At 37.0% G+C, this 18,974-nt stretch overlaps 1 protein-coding gene across 3 annotated transcripts in view; it reads right to left on the bottom strand.

Moving 5' to 3' along the window:
• taf2 (TATA-box binding protein associated factor 2) overlaps positions 1-18,974 on the bottom strand; it is a 51,710-nt gene that overhangs the window by 16,367 nt on the left and 16,369 nt on the right. The window contains exons 12-22 of one of the 3 annotated variants that reach the window (XM_062980061.1): positions 17,865-18,019; positions 17,499-17,613; positions 16,266-16,375; positions 15,508-15,573; positions 14,190-14,442; positions 11,156-11,296; positions 10,281-10,391; positions 8,850-9,043; positions 7,821-7,960; positions 5,676-5,745; positions 4,487-4,596 (exon numbers count right to left, since the gene is read on the bottom strand). In XM_062980061.1, the coding sequence (XP_062836131.1) occupies positions 4,487-4,596; positions 5,676-5,745; positions 7,821-7,960; positions 8,850-9,043; positions 10,281-10,391; positions 11,156-11,296; positions 14,190-14,442; positions 15,508-15,573; positions 16,266-16,375; positions 17,499-17,613; positions 17,865-18,019 (1,465 nt within the window). The remainder of the gene's footprint in view (positions 1-4,486; positions 4,597-5,675; positions 5,746-7,820; positions 7,961-8,849; positions 9,044-10,280; positions 10,392-11,155; positions 11,297-14,189; positions 14,443-15,507; positions 15,574-16,265; positions 16,376-17,498; positions 17,614-17,864; positions 18,020-18,974) is intronic. The other 2 variants (XM_062980062.1, XM_062980063.1) reach the window with 2 other exon arrangements.

Raw genomic sequence — 18,974 nt, 5'->3', positions numbered from 1 at the left:
AATAGTGCCATCTATTTCTTCTTTAACCATAAATCCCTCTTAGGTAGCCCATCACTGTCACCATCAGACTTCTGCCAGTGGTCTTAAAAACCACTACCAATGAACAGAACCACATTTTCCAATTTCTTGCTGGATGTAGCAAAGCAACAAAGCCTCCATCACTGTGATGAGCACTTTCATAGCTTATGTTTATATGCACCTCTCTGTACATGCACATGAGGCCAAACAGAGGCAACAGTTTTTGCAATTTCCAGCTACTGCTGAAAATCTTTGATCTGTTTGTAAGACTTAACTGTCTAGCCATGCCGACTACAGATATCAGTAACAAATTTTACTCATGGCTGGGACAAAGAGAAGGTCATGTAATTTGCCAGGAGCCAATCAAGAACTGTGCCAAGCAAGTGCTTCAATTTATTATGGAAGTACTGTAGGGGAAATGGTTAAGTTTTACACACCTAAAAGTACGCTGCATCAGCATATTACTGAATGAACAATTTCCAGAAGGGAAAAGATGTAACTAGTAAACAAAGCAAAAAGGCATGTGCCTCAAAAGAAAGAAAAAACCTAAGCAAAGTGGAAAATTACAAGACAGACTCCTATGGTCACATGAATCATGAGAGCTTCAGCATATGATACTGTATATCACTGTCTAAGGGGATCCTTTGCCCTAGTAAGATTTTTCAGAATAATTGGGGAGACAGTGCAATGAAACACAGCTGTTCTGGTCATACAAATTTAAACAAGCCTTCAAGAGATATGAAGTGTAGATTTATTTTGTCACTCTTCTGCAAATTATTTAAACTTCCTTAAATATTCACTGGCTTCCATAATGGCTAGGAAATAATAATATAATAATGAATTAATAACAAATATATTGCAACAATGACTCTGATTGCTACTTAACGAATGGATGTAAGTTTTCCAAACTTTTAATTTTTGTTGATACTCATATACTTAATTTTTAAAATGTTTTGAAATTTACCAATTTTATCTTCTTAGAACTACATTTTCTCAGAACTACTTTTAAAATACACAACCAAGCCATTATGATTTATTTTAGGAATTAACAAAATTTTGAATTGTGACATGGATGAGTGGAGATTTTAGCCTACAAATATTCTTACTATCCGTTTAGGCCTGCATCAGTGCTCTTGATGGAAAGTAACATTTGAACAAAGGCTCCATGTGACTCAGAGAGGTTTATGTTGTTAGTACACCAAAAATCAAAACGTCTCTTGTTATTATCACTCCTTTTGTTAATACAAGGTCAGTGAGTTAAAGACTAACTTTGTACAATTGGTTCTTGGAGCTGGGGGGGGGAGAGGAACATCAACTCTCTGGCGACAAAATCCAAACTGTTTACTTCCTGAGTTTCACATCTGGTAAATCTTTCCAAATAATTAACAGAGGTGGTCTCATCCCCCATGGCTTCAACTGCCTGCTGGTGCAGCTGTAAGCTTCTAGGCACTAAAAATAATGATGCATAGAGAGCACACAGCTATTAATGTCCCCTAGAAGAATACATATTTCTAAGTACATGATACAAGATTATGTGCCAAGTTATGAAAATTATTCTGTACCATCTATTTAATCTGTGGCAAAATCATCATATAAATATATGGTACAAATTGATTTTCATAACTTGGTATGCTATCTTCTAACAAATACTTACAACAGACTGAAATTCACTGAAAAATGGTCTTTGTGAACCTTTTTTCTGCCATGAAGGAATGTGAATGGGAGAGGAAGAAAATTATGTGGATTTTCCAGGAAAAAGGCCCACACAATTTCCTCAAAATTCATATTTCTCCCCCCCCCCCCCCCCCCCCCCCACAAAATAACATTTTCCGGGTGACAGAATCCAGATATAGTATGGTTTGTTAGTACCCTGAGTAGTGCCACTGCATACCAGTCAATTGAGATTATTAGCAGGACAGGCATAAAACTTTTGTGCTGTTTGTGGGCTTCCAAGAAACCGACGGTTGGTCACGGAGGAAAGCAGGAAGTTGGGCCTCCTCTGAAACTGGAAGCTCTTCATAGACATCATGACTAACATCATTGATAGACTTATTCTCCATGGAGTTGCTTAATCCCCTTTTAAGGCCATCTGGGCTAGTGGCCATCACCACATCTTGCAGCAGAGAAATCTATACTGAATTATGTCTTCTTCTTGAAACTACTGTCAATCACTTTTATGGGTACACATGTTCTATTAGGTAGAGTGTGAAATGCAAATACAGCTTGTAATTAGCCATGTTTCCCCTTTCTATATGAAATTATTTCAGATAGTGATTTACACATATGAAACTTTCATTATGCCTTGAATTAATAAATTAATTGTGCCAGCTTTTTTTAAAGTTAATCTCCATGTATGCCCTCTACTGTACAGAAGGACTCTGCTGATTTAATGGACTGAGCATTTTGATCAACTCCAACTGTGCTCCTGATAATCTTACTAATATTTTAAGGATGGAAAGAGAACCATGTCAGCTTAAGCCAAAGCTTGTTCTAGTTCAACGTTTTGTCGACAACATCCTTCCATCTGGGAACCTACCAAGAGGACAAGTGTTCAACAGCATCCTGCATCATGTGCTTGCTAGCAACATCTTTGATACTTGAGATCACACATAGTCACACTGGCAAAAATCCATTGCTGGCCCCATCCTCCATGATTGTATCCATTTTCCTTTTAAAGTTAACCAAACTGACAGCTACTATTTACAAAAGCAAATAAACACAAATAAAGTTCTTTATACTTCTTTGCTTCCACGCTGGGCTTCTTTCTCATGCAGATAAAGAGCTTCACTCTCACAGAGCCTCCTCTCACAGCAAACTTACACAGGCATCCTCTGGCAGAGAGTTCTGTAGTTTAGTTATCTCTTGTGTCAAGGAGTGCATTATTTTATCTATTCTGAAACTGAATGGTGGGAGATTCAGAGGATGACCCCAGAGATCTTCTGTTTGTCTTATCCATAATTTTGAATATCTTTATTATGTCATGCAGTCATGCTGGTTACATGATATTGGAGGTGTCTATGGACAATGATGGCTTTTTGGATTAGAACTTGAGATGAGTACCAGTCCCCAGAGTCAGGCATGACTAGCCTGAATGTCAGAGGAAAATCTTTACATTATCGTGTCATCCTCATCACTTGCACTAACAATGCTGTAACTTTTTCTCACAGGACAGTTGCATCTGACTCTCCTTTTCTGCATAGAATCATAGAAGAGTTGGAAGAGACCTCATGGGCCATCCAGTCCAACCCTCTGCCAAGAAGCAGAAAATCGCATTCAAAGCACCCCTGACAGATGGCCATCCAGCCTCTGTTTAAAAGCTTCCAAAGAAGGAGCCTCCACCACAGCCTGGGGGAGAGAGTTCCACTGCCGAACAGCCCTCACAGTGAGGAAGTTCTTCCTGATGTTCAGGTGGAATCTCCTTTCCTGTAATTTGAAGCCATTGTTCCGTGTCCGCATCTCTCCAAAATATATAATATCATTTTTAGGTGTGGCAACCAGATGTGTACCAGTATTCTAGACATGGTCACACCATGGATTAGTACAACAGAAATATTGTATCAGCAGTTTAATTGTAAATCCTTTTCAAATCACACTCATAAGAAACATAACACGCCCACTTTTTTTTAGTTAAGGAGCATTTGCATATTCAATTGATCTTTTCATAAGCAATAACAATCTTTCTTTACCAGCTCCTTCCAACTTAAATTATGTCAGTATAAACTTGAAGTTAGGATTTATTTGCCCACATAGGCCTCACATGCTTACAATGAACCACATCTGTCATTTTTCTCCCAATTCCCCTAGTCTGGAGAACTCCAGCCACTTATTTCTTTTCCTATCTTAAACAGTTTAGATTCACCAGCAAACCTAATTCCATTTTGTTTTTGAAGCTGTCAAACAGGTTTCTTCTCACTTAGAAAGATATCCCAGCTGCTCTGTTACATGACAAACTGATTTCAATGTTTAAAAGAATCTGGAAGAACCTTATTCATTTAGCTCAAGGAATACCCAAATACACATGATCCAAAGTAGACCAAGCAAATAGCAATAAATGAGGGTTATTCTCATTCTCATGGCGGCATATAAGTTTGAAAAATAAATAAAATAAATAAAAATATCATGAAGACAACCTTGTATATTATGGAATGTTCTGTTATAAAAGACCACAATATCCAAAGAATCTGTATCTACATGCCTTTGGCGATAATCCTATGTGAAAAGGTTTAAAGGGACATGGTGCAGAAACTTTAATTAACCTCCAACTCTCTTTAATTTGTGCTTGAATGGGAGATGTTGAAGGAACCACATCTATACTAACATGAGTTCCATGTCAGAAAGTCAGCATATAAGTGCAACAAAATAAATTCTACAATATGCAGTTTAACTTCTAATTAAAAATGCATAGGGTCAACCGTGAGGCATATCACAACAATGTCTTACAAATGGCAAACAATTTTAAAAAATTAACCTGAATTCATAAGTTTCCAGAGTTGATCCACTAGAGCTTCATTACACAATGGAGACTCCGTGTTCTTGGTAAATGGTGGGTTCTTCGTCAACATATTCAATATTTTATGCCTAAAGGATGGCAACAGTCAACTTTTAATCAATATAAAATACAACCTTTCTATTTCTAAGTCTTGCATTTTCTCCAATCCTTTTTTGGCTCTGCAGTTATAAATAAAGAATACAAGGTTGTACAAAGTCAAACTTGTCCCTTGGTGCTCACAACTTCTTAGGAAATCAAGTTCAATGAACATATACAGGATTCTAAAAATGCATCAAATAGCCATTTTAAAGAGAAGCCCTAAGGCCATAATGGTCAGTGGAAATAACAAGAAAAGATACCAAGAGGGAAAAACCTGAAAAGAGGCTACAGTGTTCAAAGGCTGTCATTATCCAGGTCACCAGGGGTGCAGACTTGCACTGGTAAACATTCTAACTTAAACCCAACAGGCAAAATGTCCAGCTACAAATACATCATTTATAATCTTTGTCCCCTAGTTGTGAACTGGAAACCAATTTATATTTTCTTTAGTATCCCAATATAACGAGGCCCAGCTCTTTTTTAAAAAGGAGAAAGCTTACAAAGGCCCAAAAATATACAAGCAAAGCTTTCAACAAAGATGTAAAGATAGTTGCTAGGGAAAGCATACAAACATCCTGACACATTAAGCAGTCTTAGGGTTTTGCTTAGGGTTTTGTTCTTTTTCAGAGAACTAGAGGAATGCTGCCCTCTTGCTTAATAGTTACAAATTACCCATAGCTCCACATTAGAAGCAGTATAGGCTTCCAATTTTGATTCAGACTGTAATAAACTATGATTGGCAATTTAGTGAAATTTCTTTTCAATTCTGGAAAAGTTTGTCATGCCCTGCAATAAAAAATCATGGCATCTATTTTCAATTTTGAAGCTGACAAAATCTGGAATTGACTATTGCTTAACCACTCCATACATGTCTGTCAAACAAAAAGCAAGTAAGAATAGATTTAAAAAGGAAAAAACGACACATACCAGGTTATTTATAATCCAAATTAATAACCTTTTAAGCAGTTAGTTTGGTGACTTTATTGGAAACGCCCATGTAACATAGGTGTTTAGGATATGACAGTAAATGTAATTTAGACAAATTCTATCACTAGCAAGGAAGACTAACCTGACATAGGGCACAGGATCACTCTGGACCATATTAAGCAGCCACTGCAGCTCATCGTAGCTTCGATCAACTATAAAGACAAAACGCATGACCTATTCAACACGATGGTGGCCCTTACAGATAAGAAGCAATTACTAAAGCTATCCAGAAATACGTATAATATATGAAACACTTTATATGGAAATAGTATACAACAAATTATGTATTTATGTTACAACTTTGGGACTAAGGAATTTTTTCCAATAGTATAATTCAGTGATACCCAGATCCCCTCTCAATCCTTTCCTTTTTTGTTCATTGATTGTTGTGCGCTTTCAAGTCATTACGAATCTATCATGAGGTTTTTCTCATTAAAATCTGTTCACAAGAGAGCTGCTTTTGCTCTCCTCTGAGGCCGAGGAAGTCTGATTTGCCCAGAAACACCCAAAAGGTTTCCATGGCCAGGTAGGGAGTCAAACTCCAAAATTGTAGTCCAGTGTCAAACCACTATACCACACTGGTTCTATTAATTATTTGTACAGATATGTATACTTCTGGAATTTAATTTTGACAGGAGTTATATCCATTGTGAAAGGGGAAAGACTCATTTCTTGGATATTCATCCATACAAATTTTCACAACTGCCCTGTCTCTAAGATAATACGAGGGCTATCCACAAAGTAGGTTACGTTTTGGATTTTAAAAAGGACAAAGTATAGGAGAAATCATTTACCATATGCAGTTGAAAGACACATTCCAATACTACAATCACATGTAATCCCCATTGAAATCTAGGCACGTCTCATATAGATAAATGAGTTTGAAAAGTACTGCTCCAGTAAATTCCCCGCTTGTGTCCTCAGCTCTTCCCCCTTCTCCCTTCCTGCAGTGTAGCCAAAACGCTGTGCTGCCAGCCACGCCCCCATTGTTGGAAACGGAGGAGAGAGGCGGCAAATTTACTGGGGCAGACCTTTTCAAACTCATTTATCTATATGAGACGTGCCTAGATTTCAATGGAGATTACGTGAGATTGTAGTATTAGAATGTGTCTTTCAGCTGCATATGGTAAATGATTTCTCCTATACTTTGTCCTTTTTAAAATCCAAAACGTAACCTACTTTGTTGAAAGCCCTCGTATACATTGCAGATTTATATTTCTAGCATTGCATATGCATGAAAACATATAGCTCAGCTATATGCAAACAAAATACCTAACAAAAAGCTACAAAATGAGAAGGGCTCAAACAATTCAATAGATGGATGGCATACAATCCAGAAGGGTCATGGAGTCAAATTCAGAAACCGTTTCGAGTCAGAGTCAATAGAAATGTACTGACTCCAAATTGAATACAAACACCTAAATATCATAACAATGTAAGGTCAATAGATTATTTTAAACATATTTCAAACTGGTAATGTGTTTTTCTCATGTGCAGTAAAGTTAAGAACCTGCTATGGCACTGCAATTATTTAATGTCTATGAAATTCTCATAAAGTAATATTTTCAGATTTTACCAAATGGGCAAAAGTATTTTCATTCCTCTTGTTCTTATGATAAATTCCTTTTGGTATTAGAGTGCCAATATCTGTTTCCTTTATTTTCTCCATTCCCACCTCATGACTCATGGCCCTCCAAATGCAATATTTTACTTCTTTCATATGATGAACAATGAGACCAGAATTAAAAAAAAAAATCCAGTGTAGGGGATTTCTGTTCATGATACTCCATTCCCTCTCCAACAAGAATCTATGAATTGTTCCTTACTACTAACTAGGATCAGTCATCCTCGGATTGCCTGGACATATTCTTCATTACCTTCTGTCAATTGTGGCCCTATTTTTTTTTCTTTTTCTCCCAATTCCCACTAATGCCTGTTCTGAGTGACAGTGATGTGTTAACTACATAAGGACCAGCAGTTAAAGAATTGCTACCAATGGCAACAATCTTTTCTTCATGTCAGAGTAACAACATTTTGATGGTCTGTATCCCAGTGCTCCTAGCCATTAAGAACCAAGATCTGCACCCATCTCTACGGTACAAATTCAGACTGTATCTCTTGGTGATTCCAAAGGTTAACATAATATTAAAAGACTGGGAAAGAAAACATAAAGATACTTAAACTCTGCATGACAATGCACTGAATGATAAAGATGAAGACATGTAACCTTTTGTGTAGTCAACAACTGCTTCCAAAGCTGCTATTCGGATATCCACAAAGTGCCCATATTCTGCATAGGATTTGAAGACTGCAGGATCACTTGGAACATGCCCATTCTTCTGTAATATGCGAATGGCATTCAAACAGCTATGCACAGGAAGGAAGAGGGAGAGAAAATATCTTTTGTAAATTCTAAACTTGCTGTCATAAAAGAAATCATTTTAATAGCATCACAGCAAATTTCTGATTATTTTCACACTTCTAAATTCTGCTAAACAGATGTGTTAAGCTTCTTTGTCTGAGATTGTTACAAAAGAGTGGCATTAATGAAGGAAGAGAGTTTGGGAGTTCTAAAAATTTGGGGACTTTGGATCTTTTATTATCTAACATAAACTAGATGAGATGATCCAAGCCATATTAAGTGAAAAGTAAGAACCAAATATAAATCTAGGTATTTATTAAGAGTATGCTGTGTCTTGTAGTTTCCATTCCTCCCCCTTGCATGAGTGTTGTTTCATACATGGCATTTTTCTATTGCTGCCCCCCCTCCCGCCCACCTCAATCAACTGTACTTTACAAATGTGGATTGTCTCGTACAAAGTGTCAGCTGACCTATGTCCAGCAACTATATTTGCATGAGACATAAAGCACACTTGGACTCCACATTAAATCTCTACTGACTCTAACATTCTTTTGTTATCTGAGATCAGAAGAAAATAAAGATATGATTTCAAGTATTACAAATGTTCCTGTTTCAGAAGGGTGTAATGATGCATTTTCTCTTAAAACAGTGTTTACAAAAGGTCTTTCTAGACGCCAATTAAATCTCCCCTCTATCTTCTGGCTCTTGTATGTTTATTGACAATAATGTGGACTAATTAAAAGCTACATTCTGCAAGGTCAGAGTGTCTCCATCAGTATTAACTGCAAGGCAGGATGAAGTAAAATCAAAAACAAAAAAACCACCCCAATAGAATTAATATTGCTTTTTTCCAGTGTTATATTTGCAGAAATTCAAGATGTTTTTGTATCATACCTGACTGTAATGGTGTGCCTGTAACTGGGTAGCAGCTTTTCCATGTTTAAGAATCTAGTAATTTCTTCAAGAATGAGGCGCACATCAGGATTTAGATTGTCCAGGGTTCGGGCTTCATTATTCACACTGACAGCAGGAGTTACGGAGTTTGCTAATGCATCGATTAATTCAGCACGGTAGTAGTTGTCTGAAAACTAAATACCAAAACCCAGAATTCAAGATAACAAGCAATACAGAATATAATATTTAAAACACAATGATTACAAAACAAAGAAGAATATCCAAAGCTGCTTTCCATGGTGCATGCTACCTTACTTAAGAATACAATTCTGCTGTCATATAGATGTGGGTGAAAGTCATTGTCATGATATTAGGAGACTAGATGCAAGATTGGCTCTAAGGAATGCATATTTTACTTAATGTGTATCTCCCTTTGGGCTGCAAGAGCCCCCAAAACAGTTACTATAGAGAGCAAAGGAGAAATGGAGAGGTGATGAGAATCAAAAATACAACAGAAATCAAAGAGTTAAATATCAGAAGAACTGAATCATTTGTAATTACATGGCACTCAAAGTTAAAACAATCCAGGGTTCTGGCAAAAAAGGGAAGAACAGATAGGGCAAACCAGACAAATGCCATTCCACATGCCAGTGAAAAGATCCTGTTCCATACCCAAATTAATCATTTCCTTGAAGGCAAAGCAACATGGAGTAAGGCCTCCAATGATGTGGCAGGTTTCAAAGGGAGAAGCTGCTTCTGAAAATAACCTGGCCTCTAGCCACTTAGGATGTTTCACAGGCAATCACCAAAGATCTAATGTGTGCACAGAAATCAGTTGAAAGTTCATGCAGCTAAAATAATGTTTAAGCTGCATGATTTATGAAGCTGAGCCAAGCTAACCATCTCACCACTGCATTTTGCATTAGTCAAATTTTCTGAACATTTTTCATAGAGTGACTTTAATCATCTGCTATACATGTGCTTGAGGACAGATCTTTTTCCAGGCAGCTGATGCAGTGCTCTAAGCTGTGCAAAGGCACTTTGGGCCACATTTTGGCACCCAGAACCATTTGGCATCCAGTGTCAAAGCCAGACCAGTGATCACTTCCATGGCATGAAGCTAAGTATTCAAGGGAAACGCGTGCCCTGGCTGATTTTACTTATAGTTTTGGATTAGTTTTCCCACTGATTAGCTGAACACATGTCATGTTTGGATTAAGCCTGTTTACCTGCCTAATCCATAACTTTCGGCAAACATAGTTCCACAACCTCTTTAGCATTAAATGCATGAAAGAATTTCTGGGAACACGCAGGGCTAGCTGAAACAGGAAAGAAAGAGGCTCGACTATTTCCCACCACATTTTGTTGCTTTGCACACCAAAACAATGAAACTGCAAACAGAAAATTCTAGTGACTGAACAAATGTTTTACCTTGTTTTTCCTGTTGTCATTGTACTTTATTAAGTCTAGAATGAATGTTAAAACTTCTTTAGGACACAAATTATGGACATCTCTGAGCAAGGCCATTGCAACAGGCATTGTCTGTGAGAAAGGATCAAGATTAATGAAATTTAAATATAAAGTCAGTGACAAGGAGCATTAGTTATGCCTTCCTTGTGATACTCTTGCCAATGAATTTCACTGGTTATCCCCTCCAACAGTGTGGAACGGTGTCATATACAAACACAAGAATAAACACGGGATCCAAATGATAATTTGGAAGTACAGAAACCTGAGAATTAAATGGTTGAATCCATGAATGCAGAATCCATAGATACTGAGAGCTAGTTATACTTGGATTCTACAGTGCATCTCCTGCGCCTGTTTACCAGCCCTGAGAACTGTTGAGAAGTGCATTATTTGGTTTGTCTCAGCCCCAAACTGATGAGGAAATTTCACAGAATGCACATTGTGGCCAAAAATGTCATATGGGTTGCAGGTTTCCATGCATACATCAGATAACTTTGACTTGTAATATTGGGGGGGGGGGGGAATAAAGAACACATTTCATTAAAGTGTCATATAATTTTATAGATCTTCCAGCATCTCTTCATATTTTCTTTAAAATCTTTTTTAGGGGGAGGGCATAATACCAGATTTCTTAAGACAGATGGGACAATGAACTGTACATACGATTTTCAATGCTGGACATACATTTACTTATCTTCATAAAACACTGCCTCTATCCTGGAAAATGTTTACAACAGTTAAAGCTTTTCTTTTTTTTTTCTACCCACCCTTGAACCCTCTGTTATGACAATCCATCATTTCAGAAAAATATAGTGAGACGGTGGATGCCTTTTTACCTTCTGCAGAAAGTAGCTCTGAAAGTTCATGAAGTTATTGGTTTTCACAATGTTTGGACAACTTTTACAACAGAACATTCGGGTGAAGAGCGACTTCATAGCTGGTGGTCCTGTCCATGTACTCACCATAAAATTTGCAATCTATATAATTAGGGATGGAAAGAGAAGCCACATTACTAACACTATGTCTCACTATGTGTCAGGTACATCCACTGTGTGTGTCCCCATGGGGTATAACTCTTTCTTTGCTTCCAGGAAACTCTCCCACAGACTGGCGTTTTGGCCTGGCGTTGATCCATAGACCACCACATTGCTTTAAATCACTATTTTAAATATATTCTTAACCTTACAAATGATTCTAGGGGTTAGTTGTGCCCAGCAGGAAAAATCAATAAGATGCCAGCTATCAAGTTGTGTTTGTACCATTACCAGTTTTATCATTGAGCAACTTAAAAAGCTTCCAAGGAATCCTGGGGCTTGAGCTCAGTTTGAAAACCAAACCCTCAAATAAATACTTTGCCTAGATTAAGACAGTCTCTTACCACCATAGCCTCTATACATTTGAATGACAGTATGTGGAAACATATTAACTTACATTTCATCTGGAACTAATTATCCTTCTACAATCAATACTAGGTATTAATTGCTTTCCTTCCACTTACATTTCAGACAGATTCCCCTCTTCCTCAATGGTTACAGCCACATAATCTATCTCCACAGAAGCCAGTTATGGGGAAAGCATTAGCATTGCCAATTTCCTCAATTTACCTGCCCAATAACCCTAACACAAAATTCAAACATGCCCAGCCACCGCCACTCTGAGAGTACCAAGACCACCCAAAAAATAACAGACAATTCAGAATCCCATCTAACTTTAAGCTATGGTCAGAGACCAAATACAAAAGAGAAACAAATTTAATAAATGGTATACTGAGGCAAAAATTGTCCAACATATTGATTTAAGTAGTCTATTTTATAGACTAGTAAAGGCTTGAAGAAATAACTTCTTGTTACATTTGTCCACAGAGCACTGTAGGGGATCACAGGCTATCGTGTTTTGTGATGCAAGACCTCACAGGAAGATGAAAATGTATTTCTTCTTTAGACCCACCACTTTAGTACCTTCCTAACAGCTCATTCATCTGGGTAAGAACTTAAAAAACAAACAAACCCTAAATTACACACATTTTTCCTTACTTGGCACACTCATGTTTTTTCTTGTAAATACACCATTAAAACATACACTTAGAAGCTACAAAATAACATATTTAAACAATATGTCCCAAATGAACTACTGATGTTAAAGCACTTTGAATAAATTAAACCATTCTGTTACTCATAATATTATACCGTTGTGGCTTAAGTTTTTGAAATGACCTTATTTCAGAAACTTGTGGCATCCAAGGTTATTGCTTAATTCAATAGAACAAGAACACTGCAACTAGCATAATTATGCCATTATAGAAATCTGTTTTAAGAAATGTATGTGTTTGTAGTCCATTAATGAAAGAAAAAAACATACAATCCATCCATTTTAAAAATGTATTTTTGTTACAAAGATGTAATACTCTTAAGTCCCATATGTATCAGTCTGACCTCTACATTTATAAATGTATCTTGTTCAGTTTGTACTGATGCAAACTTTGCTTAAATATAGTACGTTCACTGTGCATCCACATCCCTTTCCTAGTGTTAGCCAGAAAGTTTCTTCACCATAAGCTGATTTCTAGTATTGACATTTGCCTCTTTTTAAACTAATATGCTAAAAGCTCTATATTACATTGCTCTCAAATTAACCATGGAAGTCAGCAGATTTTTAAGCTCAGGGTGAAAATTTCACCACCTCCTCAGATTTCCAAGGCGCCAAAATAACTTTCTATCATATACATTTGGGTAGCCTGCTAAAATGTATTTCAACTGTCTAGCATTTCAATTTCATCAGTCATTTATAAATACTTGGAAAATACTCCCACAAAACTGGGTAGTGAGCCAGTCAAGGAGATGTGGCAAAGATTAAACTCTGATTCCACTGCCAATAAGTAAAAATAATGTATTAGGAGTCTTAAACTGTAAACTGGATCTCTGTAACTAAAGAAGAGATACTTTGTTCCTCAAATCAGTGATCGTAGATTAGAAGCGATAATGATTTTTTTAAAATGTTAAAGAGCTGGTGTGCTTGTTATGAATGCAAAACAAATAATGCAATCCTCTGGATTGCAGTTGATAATTTATACACAGGGGAAAGGGAGATTCAGAAATTATTATTTATATTTCTATACATGGGGAACAGTGCTATGTAAATTCAGTCAACTGATTTGAGAAACCCAAAGAGGTTGGAAGTATAAATCATAAGTCTTGAAACATTGTATCTGCCATTTTGTTAAAAGTAAGAATATAATTTTTGATATAAATATAATTTATTTACAATGGAGAAAAATAAGTAACACCTAACTTGAAAGGACAGTAATTTTTGTTCCTTTTTTCTGATTTTTTTTACCTTTCTCAACAGAGAGCATCAAGCTACCCAGGTCTGAAACTGAATATATCTTTACTATGTTCACTCTTGAATAGGCTTTATGCCTATTCAAGAACCTGATAAAGCTTAATGTAAGCAAAAGTAGTTAGGAAATTACTGGCAACTATAACAAACCAAAACTGGAAATTGCTACATAGAGGGATAAATACAGAGGCTGGGGTCTCTGGAACTGGGATTATTTTGTAGGGGAAATCTACAGTTCAAATGGACAAAATCAACGAAGGTAGCCATGTCTTCAAGTCTGCAGGACCTGAGCAGGGCTGATGATCATAAAGACTATCATCAAAAAGGCTGTCACAAGTCAAAGCTGACTTAACAGCAGTTATCAACCACAACAAGCTACAGTTCCTATGGGGTGAATCTCTAAGGTTCCAAGCACTTTGGGGAGGAATTGAAACCTTTTAAAAGTTCAAGTTATCCATGAGCTACTTAATTCTAATTTCTAGAACCGGGGACAGTTTTTCCCAATGCTCTCTTGTGATTGGCCCCTTCTCTCACCTTTGCAAGACAGAAGCATGCCATTATCCTCACTCGGTAGAAACACTGCTCTTGTTCAAGTATATCAGTCAGCGCAAGCCGTGATGCAGGAGTGGGGAACTTCTGGAGGGCCAAAATGGATTCCTCCTGGGCGACCACATCCCTCTCATACCGGAGCTGATACTGCCACATGAAGTCAGCCTGTTCGAATTCTACCTTTCTTAACACAGACATGTCCGGATCTATTCTTATCCAGAGTAAGGGGGAATCAGCACTAAAAAAGATGACCAAAACTTGCACTAAGACTTAAAACACAGCAAACTTGCATGATTAATTGCAACATTTTAATATGAGAGTTGCTAAATATGATGATCTAAATAATCAAGAATGTAAGAGTGGCCAGCTGGATAGACATCTTATGTCTGTTACAAGATCATTGGTATTGCTGTTTTACAAAGGCAACACAAAACGGTCAAGGCTTGCTTAGGCTTTGTTACTCAGTTCCAAAGTTGAATAATTGTCTTCACCACAAAGAGCACATCTAACCTGCTGGCATTATTATATATGAATGCCATTATTCGCAAACTGAGAAGCAGATGCAGAATGCATAGAATTATTTGGTATCACAAAAAGGTGAATGCCCTCTGCTGCTCATTAAGAAAACTCTAGCTACTTCAAGAGTACTGTTCACCTGTTTGGTGAGACAAAGAGAAAGGGATATCTCCTATATAAGGTAAGTAACATTATCTATGACAGAGAGAATGGGAACATAATAGCTCAGCTGTTGCTTCCAAGGCCCTTCAACACTGGCCCAAATGCAAATAAAACAGGGATGTAAAATGGTTTACATTTCTAGACCACACAGAGGGCCAAACCTTCACCTTGTTAGCTGGGGGTGGCCAGGTTACCCACCCATGCTGATTCACAATCAGCAGGGGTGGGCATGGGGATCTCTCCCTTTCCTTCCTACCCTGCATTTGGCGCTTTAAAAAAAGGAAAAGCCTCTGTAGGAGCCACGAGGCTAGTCTTACTTTCCTCGGGACTGGAAAATGAAAGGAAAGAACTTTGGAGGGAGAATTCTTCAGTAAGATCTGAACCTTTGCAGGTATCTTTTAAATCTGGAATAAACCTGGATATTCAGGTTTATTCCAGGTTGAAACACTTTAGCCTGAAATGTCACCTAGACCCTTTCAGGCTAATCAGTTTCCTAGCCCACATTATACGGCTGTGTAGATGGGGCCCCATACTTATACTGTTGATCCTGGATTGGGACCAGTATCACTCTACATATCCAGGACAGTCATCTGCAGAAATGGAATGCATTCACATATTAACTTACTCCATGGCTGAAAGATCCATATCCACTTCTTCTCCATTCATGAGAGGAATCTTTTTCTTCTTATTTCTACATTGTTAAAAAAAGGCATACAATGTTAAAATTATTTTTCCCCACTCCATTTTATAAATACAGATTAAATATTTTCTTAACAAAAGCAGGACAAATGTTGGCCAAGACAACCCATTAGAAATTCATTCAATCAGATGTTCCCAAATATTTTTGCCAATTTTCTTTTCTTAAGGTCTAAAGTCTCTACACCTTCTGGTATTCCAAGGGACACACAGAAAAGTTCTTACCTGAGTCCCTTCAGGTGAGAAAGGCGGGATATAAATATCAGAAATAAATAAATAAATAAACTCATTTGGTAGAATCCATAACCAGAATGGTTTGACATCAGCTGCAGACTGCATTTTTCAACTTCTTCTAAACCTTTATTTTTGAAGCTGGGTTTTCGAACACATGTTGGAAAGCAAGAGCTTGTTTAAAAACAGCCTTCTCACAACTATATTATCACCACAGTGCTATTTGTTCACAGTCTGTTAGAGCGATGTTAGGAATTTCAGATAGACTGAAGACCAATACTGACATTAAGAACAGATCACAGTCTCCTCACAACAGCTTGCGATTCCTCGTGGTATTAAATAAAGAGAAATCTCCATGCTGCTGAAGTGGCCCAGAAAATATGAAAACCATAGACATTAATTATGTATCAGATATAGTTTTTTGAAAAGATACTGCATAGATTATCAAAAACCTACCGCCTGCTCTTTGAGTGACAAGGGATGTCATGTTTAAGGCTATTTTCTTCTATCTGAAGTGTGTGGTTGAAAGATCCATCCAGCTCTTGCACTGTCACTTTGAGAGGCCCCTAAGGGGAAAAAACATTACCAAAATAAACATTTTAAAAAATACAAGTAATATAAATTATTTGATATACAGTAGAGTCTCACTTATCCAACGCTCACTTATCCAACGTTCTGGATTATCCAACGCATTTTTGTAGTCAATGTTTTCAATATATTGTGATATTTTGGTGCTAAATTAGTAAATACAGTAATTACTACATAACATTACTGTGTATTGAACTACTTTTTCGGTCAAATTTGTTGTATAACATGATGTTTTGGTGCTTAATTTGTAAAATCATAACCTATTTTGATGTTTAATAGGCTTTTCCTTAATGCGTCCTTATTATCCAACATATTCGCTTATCCAACGTTCTGCCGGCCCGTTTATGTTGGATAAGTGAGACTCTACTGTATATGAAAGTTATATCAAATTACTGTGAGTGCCATAGTTAAAGACCAGAATGACTTCCTTATTACAGAAGCTAAGCTGAGAAAAAGTGGCTTGACTAAGCTATCCCAGTAGGCTTCAGATAAAAATAGACATTTCAACCTACACAAAAGTTGAAATTTAAGTACACAAAGGAATTTAAGTATGCAAAGTAATTACGGCTCACTAATATGATATAAACTTAAAGATGCTTGCCAAATTGAATGACAGTAATACTGCAAATACTGGTATGTAGTACAGGCAGTTCCCAAGTTACGAACAAGATGGGTTCTGTAGGTTTCTTCTTAAGTTGAATTTGTTTGTAAGTTGATATAGGTGCATTTTTAAAGTGTAACTCCGCACACACACGCTTTGGCAAACATAGGGAAGGATTAACATCCCTATGGTGTATATTTTGCTGTCTGTGCCCGTTCAGATTTTACCTCACTTTCTGTCCCTGTGAGAATTTGATTTTTAAAAATATACCTTGTTGTGGAAACAAGGATTGGTGAGGAAGCTTCAGTGGAGGTACCTTTTCCCCATGATAATTCTTTCAGGAGTAAATTTCCCCTTCTTGAGGGTAGATTTCTCTCACTTCCTCTTGTCTCACCCCCCATTCTTAACTATGAGTCGATTGTGAGTTGAATGTTTGTAACTCGGGATGTGCCTATAATTGACAAATTTTAATATGATGTAGACTAGGAAACTAAACTTACCACATATTTCTGCGTTCCAGGAGATGTATAATCCTGTTTTATTTCCAACTCTAGTACATTTCGTTTTCTATTAAATGCAAAGCTGCCATAAAATTTAACCACACCACTCTGATCTCTGTTAAACGTAATGGGAAAATAACAATATGTCACTCATACACAACCAATTACTCAAGTTTAAAAATTGCAATAGTATGGGTCTCTTTTTAGAGAGAGTGATAGCAATTCGAGAACTTTCTGAAAACACCAATGTTTGCACAGCATAATATGAAGTTGAGGTTGCTTTTTACATCCCAGTTTTTCCAATGAAGGAATCAATGCATTGCTACATTTTGCCTACATCATGATTACTAGAATGAAAAAGGATACACCCACTGTTTTATTAGGGGCTGGATATCTTTGCCAGACACATTGGAGATGGATTTCAAAAACCCATATGTGGAAACAAGCATCTGACTCCACATATGAGACTGGAACTTCTGAGATGAAGCAGTGCTGGCCAAACTCAACAGCTTGTTGAAAACCTACAAATGAAGTAAGCCTTAGTTAGTATTCTAAATAGACAAAGGTGCTGTTAGTCTCCCAAAAATATCATTGAGAATATCATCACTGGACATGTAACCCAAGTAAGCAAACAGCTTAATATGTTTATTTGCTATGCATCTTGCCTGGGGAATGGAGGATGAAAATGAGAGAACAGCCACATTTGAAACCACATCTCCTATTAACAATATGTACATTCTTCGTATAACTACTCCGAAGTGACAACACTTTAACTATACATGAATTCTGGTATGTATGTTGTTTGTAAACTGAATATATAGAGCATCTTGCTGAACAAATCTAAAATCCAAGTAAACTCTTATTCAGTAGCTGGTTTTTGAGAACACCAAAATAAACAATAATATTAATAGTATTTATATCCCACCCTTACCCCCTGCCCCCGAGAATAAAAACAAAAACAAAAACATGCATTAAAGTTCTCAGTATCCAATATTTGAAGGAATATTGCCTCTGTACCAGAGGTTCCATTTAGCTATTATGGTTCATAACTGAAGCTATTAAAAAGAGGCTTATTAAAAGGAAAATACAAGGATTCAAATATAAATGGTTTAAACCACAACTGATATAGATCTATTCAAATTTATCAGGTCTTTATATACAGGATGCAGGGCACCACACGAAGCATATGGGCTTCATGCAGATGTCTGTTTGGCTACTAGTGGTTTTTAACTTTGAATATGTTTTGATAGATTTTAACTGTGATTTTTTTTTAGTGCTGCTTGTGCTTAATTCTATTTTGCATGAAAGCCAATACACAGAAAGGAAACCTCATTTTTCAGGTGTGGTCATGAATCAGCCCAAACCACAAGGGTCATATATACGAACAGTTAATCACAGAAAGAGGTGCTATCCAGTATGTGCCCGCAGAATGGTGCTTGCAACGGGACACAGTTACAATAGGTCTGGATTGTGACA

The sequence above is a fragment of the Anolis carolinensis genome, chromosome 4, assembly GCF_035594765.1.
Source record: "Anolis carolinensis isolate JA03-04 chromosome 4, rAnoCar3.1.pri, whole genome shotgun sequence".
Taxonomy (NCBI): domain Eukaryota; kingdom Metazoa; phylum Chordata; class Lepidosauria; order Squamata; family Dactyloidae; genus Anolis; species Anolis carolinensis.
This window is presented reverse-complemented; position numbering and strand designations above follow the sequence as displayed.